General features: G+C 45.9%; 1 protein-coding gene across 2 annotated transcripts in view; it reads right to left on the bottom strand.

The window, feature by feature from the left end:
- PDZD2 (PDZ domain containing 2) overlaps nt 1-17,805 on the bottom strand; it is a 454,029-nt gene that overhangs the window by 70,476 nt on the left and 365,748 nt on the right. For both annotated transcript variants that reach the window (XM_082251798.1, XM_082251799.1), the window contains exons 17-18: nt 6,209-7,005; nt 3,212-3,356 (exon numbers count right to left, since the gene is read on the bottom strand). In XM_082251798.1, the coding sequence (XP_082107924.1) occupies nt 3,212-3,356; nt 6,209-7,005 (942 nt within the window). The remainder of the gene's footprint in view (nt 1-3,211; nt 3,357-6,208; nt 7,006-17,805) is intronic.

The raw sequence follows: 17,805 nt of genomic DNA on the forward strand, positions 1-17,805 counted from the left end.
TGGGGGGGAATTTCATATAAAAAATGTGAAAAATTGTTATTTTTGCAAAATTGACGCTCTTTTTTTGTTTATAGCGCATGATCAAAAAATCGCACAGGTGATCAAATACCACCAAAAGAAAGCTCGGTTTGTGGGAAAAAAGGACGTCAAATTAGTTTAGGTACAGCGTTGCACGACCGCGCAATTGTCCATTAAATTCACGCAGTGCCGAATCGCAAAATAACCCCTGGTCAGGAAGGGGGTAAAATCTTCCGGGGCTTAAGTGATTAAGTTGCTTAGGCAAAAGAAAAGAAAAAAAAAAAAAAAGGACAACCCTTTTTTTTTTTTTTTTTTAGAGGGTGGGTTTCTTTTTTTTTTTGGTAGATACTTACAGTAGGGTAATTTTATTTGTATTTGTATTTTATTTTTTAATATTTATGTACTAAATTGTTCTATTAAAATTGCTATTCTACTTTTTTCAAAGTGTGTTTTTTTTTTTTTAAAGTAAAATAATAGTGCTAATTTTTTGTCTAAGAAAAGGATCACAATATTTGAAGACAGCGTATATAAGCCTGACAAGCCATTTAAATTATATGTAAGCCCTAATAAGGAACTTCTATTATTTGCGCCATTTTGGTCTGTTAAATACATACCATTGGAAGCAGTTTGTTATAATGGTTTGATGAATGCAAAAATACATAATCATGTCAAATTCAGAATAGTCCTGTCTAATTAGCCCTCCTAATTTTTATTTTGGATAGTATGATTTGGCCCTATGCTGTGGAGAACAAGACAGAGAGTACATTTTGAGAGTTTTTTATCAAGACATCTGGGCAGGGCTGATATTACTATACTACTAAGTCCAGAAAAAGTATGTGTGTTGTCAGTCCACAACAGGGCTTAAAAGAGACGTTTGGGCTTAAAAAAAAAACAAAAAAAAAAAAACAAAAACAAAAAAACATTTATACTCACCTAGGTGGATGCAGCCCCGATGCTGCATCTGTCCCCTGCCGGCTCTGCAGTGAGAATTGAGAGATCAAACACCACTGATTTCCAAGTTCTCCCCCTCTGCTCTGAGCAGAGAGCCATGACCGTCAGTCAGCGGCTCTCTGCTCTCTCCTCCAGTGCTCACTGGAGCGCTCAGCTGTTTAGGGGGCAGGAAGGACTGGCTCAGGCTCTCAGCGGATTGCTGCGAGGCTGAACCAGGCACCTGTCTAGGCATCTGGGCAGATCTTGACCGTTTAGTCAGGATCTTTCCTGAGCCTGGACTGGCTGGGTGACATCAGCTGACAGAGGGCTTTAGCCTGCTGTTGGCTGAAAACGGGTCACAAGAGTGCAAAACAAGCTGCACTCCTGTGATCCATAGGTGAAGTATGCAGAAAAGCTTTGGCCATACTTTTCCTTTAAGAGATGAGCACATTTCTTGGCAGATCAGAATGCATTTTTTGTACTTGCAGGGTTTTTATTGAAAGAAAAAAAAAAATGGGGAAATGTGTATGTATTGCAGATACGTACTGCATTTCTTTTTAATTGTACTGCCTTTCTTTTTAATTTTTTGACTGACAAACACTTTAAAGTTTATTGTACCCTTTAAACCATCAAAAACACCCTGAGACCCATAAGGGAAGTAAAGGATCTGCCATTGCTTGCATCTTTTTGAAAATGCAAGCTGCCTGGCTATATTGGACTTTAGTACTTTTGAGGTAGAGACCCAGAACAAGCATTCTGTATATGAATGGCAGAAAAGTGTCAAAGTTCTTCATCTTTATACTTTTGGGTCTCAGACTTAGAGCACAAAACAAAGCATCATCATGACAGGCATGGAACTAGCATTATTAAAAACAGGATAGAAATTGTGCTTTTCATTGTCTTTTCATGGTAGATTCCCTTTAATGTGACTCTAAAGCATTTTACCAAATTGGTCAAATTTAACAAAAATTGCTAGGAAATGAGAACACTTAGTTTTGCTCATCCCCAGTAAGCAAATATAAAAAGACCCCTATTTAGTGATCATTACAGCTTAGATACCCAGACCAAATTTAGCAATGTTTGAACATACTGATTAACGTGACAATAACTCTGACTAATTTGCCTACCCAAATTTTAAAAAACCAAACCAAACAGCTGTCATTGTCACTGCCAGCTGCTTACAAAGCCCTGTGTTTACCATGTCAAAGCTGGCATGGTGATCACATAATCCAGAAACACCAGGAGCTAGTTAGTTCCTAGTTCCTACATTAGTTCCTAGTTCCTGGACACAGGAGGCAGAAACTGTATGAAGTGTCCTTTATAGACGCAGAAGGGAGGAACAACAGTACATGACTCAAGACTGTCATAATGTCATTATTGATGCCAATTCAGAAGTACATAGTTTATTAACATTTAGTGCCATATTGATTCAGGTCATTGCCTAAATGGACAAAGTATTGGCCGATGAACCGGTATTCAACCAATTGTTTTATTCTCACTTTCATTCTCTTCTACTCCCACCCATGCCCACTGTGTTCTCTAGTCATTTACTTCTCCTTTACCCATGCCTCCCCTCTCTGGTCACTCTTCTACACTTCCACCCATGCCCACTCTGCTCTCTGGTCTTTCATCTACACTTCCATCCATGCCCAGCCACCTCTCCTCTCTGGTCATTCTTCAATGCTTTAACCCATGCCACTCTCTTCTCTGGTCATTGTTCTCCACATACACCCATGCCCACTCTTTATTCAGGTCATTCTTCACTTCCACCAATGCCCACTGAGCTCTCATCATTCTCCTACACTTCCACCCCTGTCCACTATGCTCTCTGGTCTTATACCTACTCATCCACCCATGCCCACCCTCCTCTCTGGTAACTTACACTCCACCCCCAAAGCCTTTTTTTGTACCTCTATGATTTATCTCTTCAACTTGGTCCCATGCCGTCTTTTGTCCTCCTAGGATTTGATTATTCTCCTCCCTTACAGCCATGCCTCCTTTCCTATGATTATACTGTCGCACGTCCATCCCGGTGCTTCAATGCTGTACCACAGATGTACAAAAAACAAGCTGCATTTCTTTCATTACCTGTTATTCATTAATAAAAGGACTACAGAATACTAATGCACCCACTGTCAAATGTTGGAATTGTACAAATGCCTTTAAGACATATTTACTAAAATATATTCAATATTTCTTTAATTAAAAAATATAATAAAAGCATTATTTATGCAAAACATTGATCAACTGATATAGGTTTTACCTGACACAGGTTTTTGGACCTCGAATGTTACAGCTGAGGGTAAAGATTGGACGTAATCACAGGTTTCCTGGTAAGACATGTCTCCCACTTGGATACCGTTAATTGAGAGGATCTCATCTCCAGGAGCTAACTTTCCCATAGATTCCTGGTTGTAATGAAAGAAGAATATTGACAGGGATGAAAATGTAATCAAAGTGACCTTTTATTTTTCATAAATTAAAGTGATGCTAGCATTTTGAGTGGTAATTTGGACATCTGAAATGTTATGTCATTTGCATAATTCTACACACCTGTTTCCATATTTTTACACTCGCTTATTACATACCACATGTGATCTTCATGCATAATGTTGCCATTTCTATATGCCATTACATAGCAAGAAACAACCAATTGGTGCCAGATAGTCATAGACTGCAAATTGGCTGGGATATGTCTTTAGTGTGTATGTAGCAAGCAGCTGTGGGGGGGTCTCTGATGTAAGGGGGGCTTTTTGGGGGGTCTCTGGTGTAAGAGGTGGCTCTGTGGGTGGTCTCTGATATAAGAGGGGGCCAAGTGGGGGGGTCTCTGATATTTGGGGGCTCTGTGGGGGTCTCTGATGTAAGGGGGGCTCTGTGGGGGGTCTCTGATGTTAGGGTCTCTGTTAGGGTCTCTGTTATAAGGGGGGCTCTGATGTAAGGGGGCTCTGTGAGGGTCTCTGATGTAAGGGGGGGCTCTGTGAGGATTGCACAGATTTTTTTCCCTGTTTTTATCCTGCTGCTGCACCCACTTGCAGTCAATTAGCAGCAATTATACTCTAAAATAGTTTTTCAATAGATACAGCCATGTTTAGGGGGGCAAGAGGTGAGGATGGGGGGGGACACCACAGGATTAGCTCGCATGGGCGCCTGAACACCTAAGGCCGGCCCTGACCCCTGTCCTCAGATCTTACCTGACAAGCGCCTAAGCCTGCCTGCTGCCACCTGAACTGGCCAAGCCTCTGCCTGCCACCTGAACTGGCTATGCCTATGCCAGCTACTTGAACTATCGCCAGCACCAATACTTTGGCATATTTCTGCCTGCTGGCTGGACAATTTCTGGACATTTCCATTGGCTGTCTAGACCAATTCTTTTCCTGTGCTGGAACAGTATTCCTGCCTGCTAAAACCACGTCTAATCCATTTTTTTTTTTACCTTTAGCTCAGCAGAATGTATTTTGGGGTGCAATTCTTGGTATGTACATGCTATGTGTTAGAAGCCTGACGGTGCTACTTGCATGTTGGGCCTATGTATGTGGCAAGGTAATGAAATGTGTAATTTATCCCTTTAGAACGCCTGACAAGAATACTTTGATGTTGGGCCTCTGTATGTGGCAAGGCTGTGGAACAGTCTCAACTGTGGTATCGCCACACTCAGGAGGAGAAGCGGAATGTATTTTGGGATGTAATTTTTGCTATGTACATGCTATGTGTTAGAAAAGTCCTATAAATTGACAACTTTGTGTAAAAAAAAATAAATAAATAAATAATAATTTTTCATTTTCTTTCCACATTTTCCAAAAACTTGTGGAAAAAAATGACATGTTCAAAATACTTATTATGCCTCGTAGAATATACATTGCGGTGTTTTGTTTAAAAAATGGGGTCATTTTGTGGGTAATTCAATTGTCCTGATGCTCCAGGGCCTTCAAAATTGTGATAGGTACTCAGGAATTTAAATGTGTAATTTATGCCTGAAGAGAACGCCTGACGGTGCGACTTGGATGTTGGGCCTCTGTATGTGACCAGGCTGTGAAAAAGTCTCACACATGTGGTATCGCCATACATAGGAAGAGTAGCAGAATATAATTTGGGGTGTAATTGCAAGTTTATCTATGCCATGTGTAAGAAATAACTTGTTAATATGACAATTGTGTGGAAAAAATAAATAAAATCTTCATTACCCAAACTATTGTGGTCAAAAAATTGCAACTTCAAAAAATTCACTATGATTCTGATTCTTACTAAATACCTTGGGCTGCCATATTTACAAAAAGGGGTCATTTGGGGGGTATTTGTTCTGTCCTGACATTTTAGGGCCTCAGGAAATGATAGGTAGTCAGGACATCAGTATACGTAGCCTAGCTTTTAGACTCTATTACTTTCACACAAACCTATTATCATACACTTATCAGGATTTTTTTTTTTATCAGACATGTAGCAGAATTCATTCTGGCCTAAACTTATGACGACATTTGATTTTATTTGATTTCTTTTGAAACAAAGTAGAAAATAATGTTTTCTTTTTTCAAAATTTTCGCTCTTTTTTCGCTTATATGACAAAAAATAAAAAAAAAACAGTGGTGAATAAATAGCACCAAAAGAAAGCACTGTTTGTGTGAACAAAATGATAAAATTTTCATTTAGGTTTAGTGTAGCATGACTGAGTAATTGTCTTTCAAATTGTGAGAGCACTGAAAGGTGAAAATTTGTCTGGGAAGGAAGGGGGTGAAAGTGCCCATTATTGAGGTGGTTAAGGCTGTCAGCAGATCAGCCTCTACAAACTCAACAGTGCCTAAAATGGGAGAGCAACTGAGCATGTACAGACACCCATGTATAGACACCCATTTTAAATGTTTTACATAGCTATACCTGCAAAATGGGCCAGCCTGAAGTGATCTAGCAGGACTTCATTTCCTGACTAAAATTTCACTTTACCCTTAACTGCAATCACCCAAACCCAATTTGGGGGGTTCCCATACAAACTTTTTGACTTCCATACATATGGTCAGATGCCCACAAACTTTTTGCCATACAGTTTATGTAAAAATTACCAAATGTTCTTTGTGAATGAAATAGCTTGAAATAAGAGCAGACTGTACTGCCTATCAAAATCAAACTTGCAGTAGAGTGAAAGAATGGAAAGCTCTTAACTCGGAAATTGATAAATGAGTCTTTTTGTGATTAGGGTAAAAGCCAAAGGGTTGCCCACAGTTTCCATAGAACAACAAACAAAAAAGGAGGTGAACACTTTTGGCCTTACCTTGCCTGTTTCTCCTTGTGGTCTTATACCAGTAATTATAACTTTGACAGGAGATTGTTTGATTTCCAAATCTAACCCAACTGACTCATATTCACTGCAGAGCAGCTCAACAGTCTCGGTGTTACATCGTCCTAACATTTCCGCTCCTTCTGATTTCTTCGCAACTGGAGTGGTTTTTGAGGCCTTTGCAGAGGATTTGTTTTCCTCATTTTTATGCTTGGAAGCATTAGGATTTTCAGTACTCAGCATGCTCTTGACTCGGGTTACAGCTTTGTGTTCTAGCTTGGGAGATCTCTTGCTTTCAGATTGCCCTTCTTGGGGGTCTTTTATTCCCAAAGTACTTGGATGATTGTCAGCTCTAGTAGTATATTCAAAAGACTTAATGGCAATAAACGGTGAGTCCACTATATGTTCCACCGAGCTGTCTTCAGATTCCACAGAGCTACCACACAAAGAGGTCCCGGCTTCCCCAAGAATACTTCTAGGCAGGTCATCGGGCGGGACTTCCTCATCGACATCTAGGGAAGGAGTTGTCATAACAATGCCAGAATCCTCATCCCCGTTCTTCTTTTTAGTATCACAGAAAGGTCTCTCCTCTTTTTTGACAAAATCATCCTCCTCACTAACCTCGTCATCGTCATAGCAGACGATTCTTCTCTGCCGCTGAAGAGGGCTTCTTATGGACTGCAGACTTTCATCAGTGCTGGACTGCCGAAAGGCTACGTGTTTTTCAGAACTATGAACAGCACCATTTCTCTGAGAAAAGCAAGAATGTTGTCCTTTTGTAGCCCCACTTTCTTTATATTGAAGGAGAATAAAAGAAAACAAAAATAATCATGAGAAAAATAATATAAAACATTGTAAACCCTAAAACATTTGCTTAAATTCTAAATCTATTGTTGACCAGAGGCAGATAATGTAGGGTTTTTGAAAAATTTAAAGAAAGGATTTAAATGTTTTTGGCATGACCCAAATTTACTCCAAACCTCCCTCTGCTCTTCATGTCCTATGACTATTTTTGTTACCTTTTTCCTGTGGCAAAAAAATAGGATTTTTCCTACAGCTTACCAGTAAAATCCTTTTCTTGGAGTACATCACGGGACACAGAGCAGGTAATAATGACTATCTGGGTTATATGCTACATTTAGGTGAATGGACATTGGCAACCAATAGACAGGAAGTTCCTACCATATAACCCCTCCCATACAGGAAGAACCTCCGTTTTTGAAGCAAGCAGTGAAGATCCCAGAAAAAGAGGGAAGGGACCTCTGTGTCCCGTGATGTGCTCAGAGAAAAGGATTATATAGGTAAGCTATTTCTACCTCAGGGGACACAGAACAGGTAATAATGACTATCTGAGATGTCCTAAAGCAATGCCCTTGAGGGTAGAGGACACAGAATCCCATAACTGCCCCTGGGCAAAGAACAATAGGAGCTCATAGTACTGCTTGCAACACGCAAATACCAAACTGAGCCCATTCTCTGGCTCTAACATCCACTTGATAAAACTTTGTGAATGTATGAACTAAAGACCAAGTAGCAGCTTTGCAAATCTGAGCCATAGATACTCGATGCACTTCCCAAGAAGCACGCACACTCCTAGTAGAATGCGCTTTTAACTTAAAAGGCGGAATCTTACCCTTTAACCCATAAGCTTGAACAATGACTTGACAAATCCACCTAGAGATAGTGGAAGCAGTTGCCGCTTGGCCTTTCCTAGGCCCTTCTGGCAATACAAAAAATTGGATTTTTGACTTACCGTAAAATCCTTTTCTCTTAAGCTCATTGACAGACGCAGACTTCTTGATTAATATCAGTAAGGATATACTGCCCCTTACAGGAGTAGGACACTAGGCAGGAAAAAAGTTCTGGCCACACCTTATGGGCAGTCCCAGGGGGTATATCCTCTCTCTCCCTGCTACAGGATGTCAGTTATGTAACAAAGCAGTGTCAGATAATTCAACCCAAACCAACTCAAAAATAGAGGGGCGGGTCCTGCGTCTGTCAATGAGCTTAAGAGAAAAGGATTTTACGGTAAGTCAAAAATCCAATTTTCTCTGTCGCTCATTGACAGACGCAGACTTCTTGATTAATATCAGTAGGGACGTCCCAAAGCAGTGCCACAAATGAGGGGTGGGATAACAGAAATAAAAATCCAATCCAGAAGGCCCAACCGGAGCCAACCAGAAGCATCAATGACTCATCGAACAAAAGGATGAGACCCAACTGAAAAAACTAAAAAACCCCCGAGGTAGACCAACGGTCCCCTCAAACAGCGGCCTGCAGAACCTTGCGGCCAAAAGAGGCATCCGCCGATGCCAACACATCAACTTTATAAAATTTTGTAAAGGTATGAACCGATGACCAGGTAGCCGCCTTGCAAACCTGAAGCACCGATGCCTGATGGCGGAAGGCCCAGGAAGCACTAAGAGCCCGAGTGGAGTGCGCCTTAACAGGGAACGGAGGAACCCGACCCTTAATAGAATAAGCCTGCACCACCGTCTGTCTGATCCATTTGGAGATAGTCACGGCAGACGCAGGCAACCCCTTTCTATGGCCATCCGTGATCACAAAAAGTGAATCAGCCTTACGAAAAGAGTCAGTAGTAGCCAAGTACACCCTGATCGCCCGAACCACATCCAAGGAGTGTAACGCAAACTCCCGAGGATGACTGGGCTTAGGACACAGGGAAGGCAATACAATATCTTCATTCAAATGAAACTCTGAAACCACCTTAGGAAGGAAGGATGAATTCGGACGAAGAACCACCTTATCCCTATGAACCACCAGATATGGGGAACGACAGGACAATGCGGCCAGTTCCGACACCCTGCGTGCAGAAGTGATAGCCACCAAAAAAGCCACCTTCTTGGACAAGGTAAGCAAGGGAATCTCCCTAATATTTTCAAAGGGAGGTTTCTGGAGAACCGACAACACCAAATTAAGATCCCAGGGCGGCAAGGGCGTGCGCACCGGAGGAGCCAGGTGCTGCACCCCCTGGATGAAATTCCGCACCAAAGAATGAGTAGCCAGTGGCCTCTGGAAGAAGATCGCCAATGCTGAAACCTGACCCTTGATAGTGCTCAAGGCCAGCTTCAGCTCAACCCCCCGTTGCAGGAAGGCCAATATCCGAGCCACCGAGTAAGAACGTGGAGGAACCCCGAGGGACTCACACCACGCGATATAAGACTTCCATGTGCGATAATAGATCTTTCTGGAATTCGCTTTCCTTGCTTTAATCAGAGTAGGAATAACAGACAAACCCCTGTCCTTCAGCACCTGGCTCTCAACAGCCAAGCCGTCAAAGCCAGCAATCGTAAAGCAGGATGGAAGATCGGTCCCTGAAACGGCAGATCCTCCCTGAGAGGAAATCGCCAAGGAGCGTCTGCGACCAGCCTGACCACGACGGCATATCAGGCCCGATGAGGCCAATCCGGAGTCACAAAGATGACTGGAATTCCCTCCGCCGCTATCTTGTGAAGAAGTTTCGGTGACAACTTAAGAGGAGGAAAGGCATACAGCAGCTGGTACTGCCCCCACAGAGTATTCAGTGCGTCTGCGGCGTCCACCAGAGGATCGCGGGCGCGGGCTACAACCCTCTGCACCTTTCTGTTGCGCCGAGATGCCAACAGATCCACGTCCGGGGTGCCCCAATGAAGGCACAACTGGTGAAACACCTCTGTCTGAAGAGGCCATTCCCCTTGATCCAGGGTCTGACAGCTGAGAAAGTCCGCCTGTCAATTTTCCACACCCAGAACGTAAACTGCAGAAAGAGCCGGAACAAACTGTTCCGCCCAAAACCTGCCGGCCACTTCCACGGCCGCCAGAACACTCTTGGTGTCCCCTTGATGATTGACATAGGCCACGGCCGTGGCATTGTCCGACTGAATCCGAACCGAGCAGCCCTGAAGATGCTCGGTCCGGTGAACCAGGCAAACCCTGATCGCTTTCAGTTCCAACACATTTATCGATAACCTGGATACTTTCGGAAAAAAGGCCTTCCCCTGACTGAGCATCGGAGACCGAGGCCCCCAAACCAGATCTACCTGGTCCGCTCGCTCAGCCGGATCCGATTGTCTAGGGAATCGGAATTTCAGTTCCATTTGAGAAGAATCTCCTTTTGGAGAGTCCGCGTATGACACTGAGCCTGCGGAGACTCCGCACAGAAGAGGAGGTCGTCCAGGTAGACCAGGACCGATATGCCCCGAGACCAAAGGGTAACGCCACAAACTGATAATGGTCCGCTCCCACTGCAAAGCGCAGATCCCGCTGGTGTCCTGCGTAAATGGGAACGTGAAGATAGGCACCCTCTATGGGCGTCCTTTGCATCCAGTGCTGCACTGCCCCCAACAGAGCCATTAGGCGATTCGGGGACAGTCGCATATTGGAAGGGAAGAACCGCACCGGTAGAAGCGATCGCAACTCGATCTTGTGTTCCGACCGTATGACCTCGTGAACCCATTTGTCTTGAATACTGTAGAGCCACGGGTCTGGGAACCGGCGAAGACATCCCCCCACCCTTGATCTGGGTGAGGGCGCACCTTCAGGCTGAAGCGGTCTTATCCTCAGGTCTGGAAGGACTGGATTTTGCTTACCAGACCAGGGTCTCTTGAAACCCCCCGGGGGGGCTTTGGAGGACTTTGCCTTATTGCCCGCCCCGGAGGAGCGAAAAAATTTCTTGTGAGCTGTAAAGGAAGGTCCCTGTCTGTGACGAGGTTCCTTACCTTTATTAGCCTGTGGTAGAAAGGTGCTCTTGCCCCCAGTGAGATCCTTAATAATCCCATCCAAGGTAGCACCAAACAGGCGATCCCCCTGAAAGGGGAGATCAGTCAATGCTTTTTTGGAAGCCTGATCCGCCGACCAGCACTTTAACCATAGCATGCGCCGGAGGACCACCGACGAGATCGACACACGCCCCAGCAATGGGGCAGCGTCCAGTGCGGCGTCACAAACTGTAGCCCCTGCACTATTTGCTCCAGCAACTCCGGCAAGGCAGGAGGGAGACTTCTCCCCTCCAGGTCATGGCGTAATAGCTTGGTCCATTCGGTCAATGTCTGTGAAACCAGAGCAATAGTAAACACTGGCCTTAGGGCCGACAGATTCCGCCCTACGGTCAACTGGATCCCGAAAGGATGGGGAAGCCTCCATCGGGATAATTGTGGCTTTATTTAGTCTGGAAACCGGTGGATCCACCACAGGTGGCAGCGTCCATTTTTTAAGGAGGGACACTTCAAACGGGTAGCGCCTAGCAATCCGTTTAGGCAGCCCAGGGGGTCATTTTGGATGAGCCCACTCGTCTTTAATAATATCATCAAAGCATTTGGGAAAGGGAAACACCTTTTCCACCTTAGAGGGCTTGCGAGTGCCAAAGGCAACTTCCGTCTGAACTGCCTCCACTGGTGCAACCTCCAGTTTTAGGGTCTCCCGGACTGACATAATCAGTGCGTCCACCAGTGCTTTGTTCTGCGCTATGACAGAGGCAAGAAGATCATCCTCACTGTCAGAGGGACGCGGGACATCAACCCTAAAGGAGGAACCCGTGGCAGCAGCGACCGGCTCAGGATCAGAGTCGGAGGTATCGGACGAGACAGGGGTGGGCGGGGGTCGTTTTTTCGCCCCCCGTCCCTGACAGGCCACCACCACCCGGGACACAAATGACTCCAGGACCGCTGAAAGCGAATCAATGGTGAGTGGAGAATCGGAGGGCCCTGCGGCCACCTTGAGGGGATCAGATGGGGACTCATGTGCAGCAGGGTCCATGGCAATGCCAGGGAAACCTGTCAGCAAAAAATGACAAAATGAAAAAAAAAAAAAACTTTTTTTTTTTTTTTTTTAAAAGAATCCCCCAGCGCTAAAGCGCCCCCAGCGGTCACGTGCTCGAGACCCCCACAGAGAGAGAGAAGAGAGACCCCCAAAAGGCTCACCACTTGATGCACCAGAGTTCAAACCAGGACTGCTCTCAGCGCTATCTATCTGACAGGAAGTCTTTTGTGGAGTGATTTTCCCGGGTCTACGGAGGGGCCACGCCCTTGGTGATTACTACAGCTGCTCAGCTCTCAAGCAGGACAAGATGGGTGTACCAAGATGGCCGCCTCCATGCAGAGCACATGTATGTTACAACAAAATGGCGGCCCGCGGAAAAATGGCGGCCCCGTGCGGTCCGCAGTGCCAAAAAGGGGACCCCCGTGTGCCTACCCACGGATCGATCGGTGGATGGACCTGAAGGCACAGGTAGTAACCCCCCCGCACGATCGTTTAGGGCAACACCGGCGGCGCACCCCACCGCCCCCATATGCGGTCTGTAACCCAGATTGAAGGAGGGGGCAGATAGGTGGGGGGTGCATAACAGGACAGAGGGGAACCCGGGATCATGAGGGTCCGACCATCCCAGGGAGGGGCCCGCGTCCACCCCAAAACGAGTCAGGGGGAGAGGGGGAACATTCTACTCACCATACCGAACAGGCGGACGCCAACTCCTGACAGAACCCCTCTTCACCGAGGTGGGGGGGCTGTCGGCCAATACGGACGCCGCGACTCAGATTCAGACTGGTCGTAGGCGACCTGGCGAGACGTTTAACTCGCGGGGGCCAGTCCCCGTCCAGCGAGACTATGTCGCGGCCGACCCAGCGCGGAGCTAGGGCCTGCACGCGCTCGTAGGCCGGCTGGGGTGACCACCGGATCTCAACATCCAGCCCATCGCCCAGATCCTGCATAATTGCTTGAAGATCTCACAGGAACAAACTGGAGAAAAAAAGCTAACTAAAAAAGATTTATCTAAAAAAAGCTTGCCAGGACCAGAGATCCCAGCAAGGAACTTAGGTCCTTACTCCTAACTAGGCAGAAAAAAAACTGACATCCTGTAGCAGGGAGAGAGAGGATATACCCCCTGGGACTGCCCATAAGCTGTGGCCAGAACTTTTTTCCTGCCTAGTGTCCTACTCCTGTAGGGGGCAGTATATCCCTACTGATATTAATCAAGAAGTCTGCGTCTGTCAATGAGGACTTCAAATAGACTAACTGCACAAACCACATCTAGTGAATGCAACAATCTTTCCTCTGGAGTCTCAGCATTTGGAAAAAAAGGAAGGCAGAACTATATCCTGGTTTAGGTGGAAACCTGATACTACTTTAAGCAAAAAGGATGGATGAGGCCGAAAGCCCACTTTATCCAAATGAAGGATCAAAAATGGCTCTCTACAGGAAAGAGCCGCTAACTCTGAGACCCTCCTGGCCGAGGTTATAGCAACCAAAAAAGATCAGTATACCAAGGGAATCTGCCTGATAGATTCAAAGGGCTGCTTCTGCAGCGCCGAGATTCAGATCCCAAGGACACAGGGGTGGCTTAATTGGCGGAACCATGCAAACCACACCTTGCATAAATGTCCTCACCAAAACGTACATCGCTAAAGGTCTCTGGAATAAACCCGACAAGGCTGAGACTTGACCTTTAATGGTCCTTAATGCCAATTTTAAAAACACTCCTACCTGAAGAAAAGCAAGAATTCTACCAATGACATCCTTACGAGGATGCCATTTCTTGGATTCACACCAAGAGATATAGGATTTCCAAAATCTATAATAGATTCTCCTACAGACGGGTTTTCTGGCATAAATAAATGTAGCCAAAACCGAGCTTGAGATCCCCCGATCCTTCAAGATTCTGGTTTCAATAGCCATGCCATCAAATTCAGCGACCATTAAGCAGGATGGAATATGGGACCTCGGGAGAGCAGCTCTGGACGACATGGAAGCAACCATGGCTCCCCCACGGCTAACCTCACAACCTCTGCGAATCAAGGCCTCCTGGGCCATGCAGGAGCCACCAGGATCACCGGCTTCCCTTCCACCTGAATTCTCCTCAACAACCGTGGCAGAAGTTGGATTGGAGGAAATGCATGCAAATGGTTGTATTGTAACCAAGGAGTCACTAAGGTATCTGTTCTGATAGTGATCGGATCTATGGTTCTGGACATACAATTTTCCAGCTTGTTGTTGAACCTGGATGCCAATAGATCTACGTCAGGGGTATCCAAATGTTGACAGGTCAGCTGAAACACCTTGGGATGCAAGGACCATTCCCTTGGACACAATTGCTTAGAAAGTCTGCCTGCCAAATTGTCCACGCCCGGAATGAATACTGCTGACAAACATGGAACATACCTCTCTGCCCATGTCAGTATGTGGTTCACCTCTTTCTGAACCAATTGGCTCCTGGTGCCCCCCCCCTGATGGTTGATATAAGCCACCAGGGTCGCATTTTCGGACTGAATCCTGACAGCACACCACTGCAACCTGGTTGTCCAATGACACAAATGGGATTCTCTGATTTCCAAGATGTTGATGGGCAAGAGTCTCTCTACCTGAGACCAAGTCCCCTGTACAGAAACACCCTCCAGGACAACCCCCCCCCCAAGCCGATCAGGCTGGTGTCTGTGGTTACAACCTTCCAGGTTACTGGCAAAAAAGATTTTCCTTAGCTTAGGTTGATGAGAACCATCCACTAAGACAGATCCTGCCTGACCCCTGGAGCAAGAGAAACAGAGGAATCCAACGCTTGGACCTTCTTGTTCGAAGCAGAGAGAATACTGTTCTGAAACAGTCCAGAGTGGAATTGAGCATAAGGGACTGCCTCAAAAGAGGCCACCATTTTGCCCAATAGTATCGTGCATTGTCATATGGAGGGAAAATTTTTCCTCCCTACGAACCAAACTTCTTAGGGCTACAACCTTTGACGGCAAAAAAACTTTTGCCTGAACTGTGTCGAGAAACAGACCCAGATATTCCAAGACTGGAACAGGCTTTAAGGTCGATTTCTCTAGATTGATAATCCAACCCAAATCCTCTAGGCACTGGATCGTTAGGGACGTGTTTTGTGTTAGACCTAAGCTTGAACGATTCTTTAACAGTAGATCATCCAAGTAACCCATGACAGAGACGCCTTGGGGCCTTAGAAAGGCTAACACGAGGGCCAAGATTTTTTTTAAAACCCGGGGAGCTGTAGCCAGACCGAATGGTAGAGCTACAAACTGGAAATGGCACTGTCCTACTGCAAACCTCAGAACCTCCGAGAGAGCCTGAAAAATTGGTACATGGAGGTAAGCATCCTTGATATCTATGGAATCTTGTTATTAACAGAATGGGGAATGGTTGAAACCCCTGTCTGTTTTTTTTGGCCATCTTTGTCCCATTGGTGGATTTTAATACCTGTTTTATAGGAATTATATTAAGTGAGGGGAATTTTTTAGACCTGATGGAGATCCCTACTTGGTCAGTTGTCACCGGGGCAAGGGTCCTCAATGGAAGATTTCCCCAAAATTTCTGTTACGGTGACAACTCAAAAGTTTGGATTTTCCCTCACCTGAAGTGGGTCACTGGAATAAAAAGTAAAAAAACGATTTAATGGAGAGTCAATCTTCCTAATCGGCTAGAAGGCCCACCTAGAGCATTAAACATGGCACTTTTTTTTTTTTTTAAATTACGTCACTTATCACAGGCACTTACACTGCACGTGTGCTTGTTTGCTTTTTTTTTGTTTTTTTATTGCACAAAGGTGGAGGGTGCGAACCTGTCCTGATGTTGGGGTGAGGATCTGTGGCCCCCAGGCCTTTTTCCTCTTCCCAACAAGAAATATCTCTTTGGCACAGCCCTCACCAAGTAGTTGGAGGACCAGCTTCAGCAGGTCCCTAAGGTGCGGGGTCCACCTGCCTAGGTAGACCAAAGTATACCTTGCCCCTCTGAGGAGCCTTGCTCCCTGAAGTGTTCAGGGATTCAGGCCCAGGGTCGCCATCAGGGGGGGACAGCCCATACACATGTAGGGGGTCCAGGCCCCAACCCAGAACCATCTTACTGCATGGGCCAACCTGGGTATAGCCCAGGGGCCCCAGGTGCATGGAGGGACCCTGCAGTTTCCCCCCCCACGAAAGTTTACAGTGCTGCTCTTGCAACTGTAGTGATCAGGTGACCAATCCTCACTTCTCTGGTTTCTATGGCTACCTGCAGCTACAAACCAGAGGCCATGACACTTTACACTGTACTGTGGGTAGTAAATCCTCCAAGCTTGAGTCCAGTGAATGCAGTAGAACAGCTCCAGATGATGATGGGCTCTGCGGGATGGCTCTGGGGGGACGTCGGGCTTGAAGAGAGGATTTAGGAACTGCAGCATAGTCTGAGGGACTAGTGAGTGTTGGGAGGGGCCAAGTGATGGGGAGACTTGCTCTGAGAACCGCGGGATGGCTCTGAACTATAGAAACTGTCTGGTCCAGCCATAGATCCCTATGGGGTGCTGGGTCCAGGGGCAGGTCACAAGGCATGCTGAGATCTCTGATTCCTCTACAGTTGGGGGCTAATGACCAGGCATGCTGGGATCTCTGGATTCTGACCCCCCATCCCCCCTTTGGTACTGTAACCTCCCCGCCCATGTATTGTGTCCTCCTGCCCTCTTGTACTGTACCCTACTTCTAACCCCCCCATACTGTGCCCTCCTGCTGTCCCCGTTATTTGCCCTCTTCCCTCACGTACTGTGCCCTCCTGCCATCCCCATACTGTGCCCTCCTGTCCCGTGTGCGCAGACATACATATATACAGGCCACTAATAGGCTAGGAGGAGTATTTCTGACAGGAAGGCAGTATAAAAAAGGATCCACCTGTATCACCCCCGATACCTTCCATGTCATCATGATCCCCCTGCATCATGCTCTATTACCTTTCATGTCATCCTCATCCCCTTGCATCATCCCCCATTACCTTCCATGTCATACTGATCCCCTGACATCATCCCCCTATCAGTTTTCATTTCACCCTGACCACCTGCATTATTCCACTTTACCTTCCATGTCATCCTGATCCCCCAGCATTATTTTCTCATTACCATCCATGTCATCCTGATCCTCCCGCATCATTACCTTCTATGTGATACTGATCCTGCTGTATTATTTTCCCCTTACTTTACATGTCATCCCGATTTCCCTGCATCATCCTCTAACACCTTCCATGTCATTCTGATCCCCCTGTATGAAGGACTCGGGGGGATGGCCAGTGGGCAGATTCAATGTGTTGGCCAGTGGGCAGGCCCTGTGGAAAGTTGGTGGTCAGGCCTAAAGCTGTGTAAGGGGCCCCAAAATTTCTAATGGTGGCTCACTTGTTTAGGCCCTTCCGCTTTGGAGGTTGGTACTATATCTGTACCCTTCGTTTCTGTGCTGTGATTTCAAGGTTTACTTTTTTGGTCACAGGGTATACACTAAGCATATTAGAAAAGAAATCACTCTAACAAGGACACATACAGCAATAAACCCTTATAGGGGTTCTGAGCCACTACTGCTCTACCCCAGAATTGGAAAAAAAATTGACTTTAGATGTACTTTAAATTAAGTCTTTTCTTGCTGACTGGTGGGGATTAGTGCTGGAGAATTTGTTTTATTAAGCATATGGAATGACTCTCCCACCTGCATCTTTCCTGCAAAATATAAAATCGATTAACTGCATGTTATTTAATTTCTTTGCTGTTGCCATCACTGTATACCATAGAATCACTTTCTCCTCTAGAAAAATGAACTGACTCTGGCAGGCAGCTCAGACTACAGACATTCCCGTGGATCTTT

The sequence above is a fragment of the Pelophylax lessonae genome (assembly GCF_965119305.1).
Source record: "Pelophylax lessonae genome assembly, chromosome: 1".
Classification (NCBI taxonomy): Eukaryota; Metazoa; Chordata; class Amphibia; order Anura; family Ranidae; genus Pelophylax; species Pelophylax lessonae.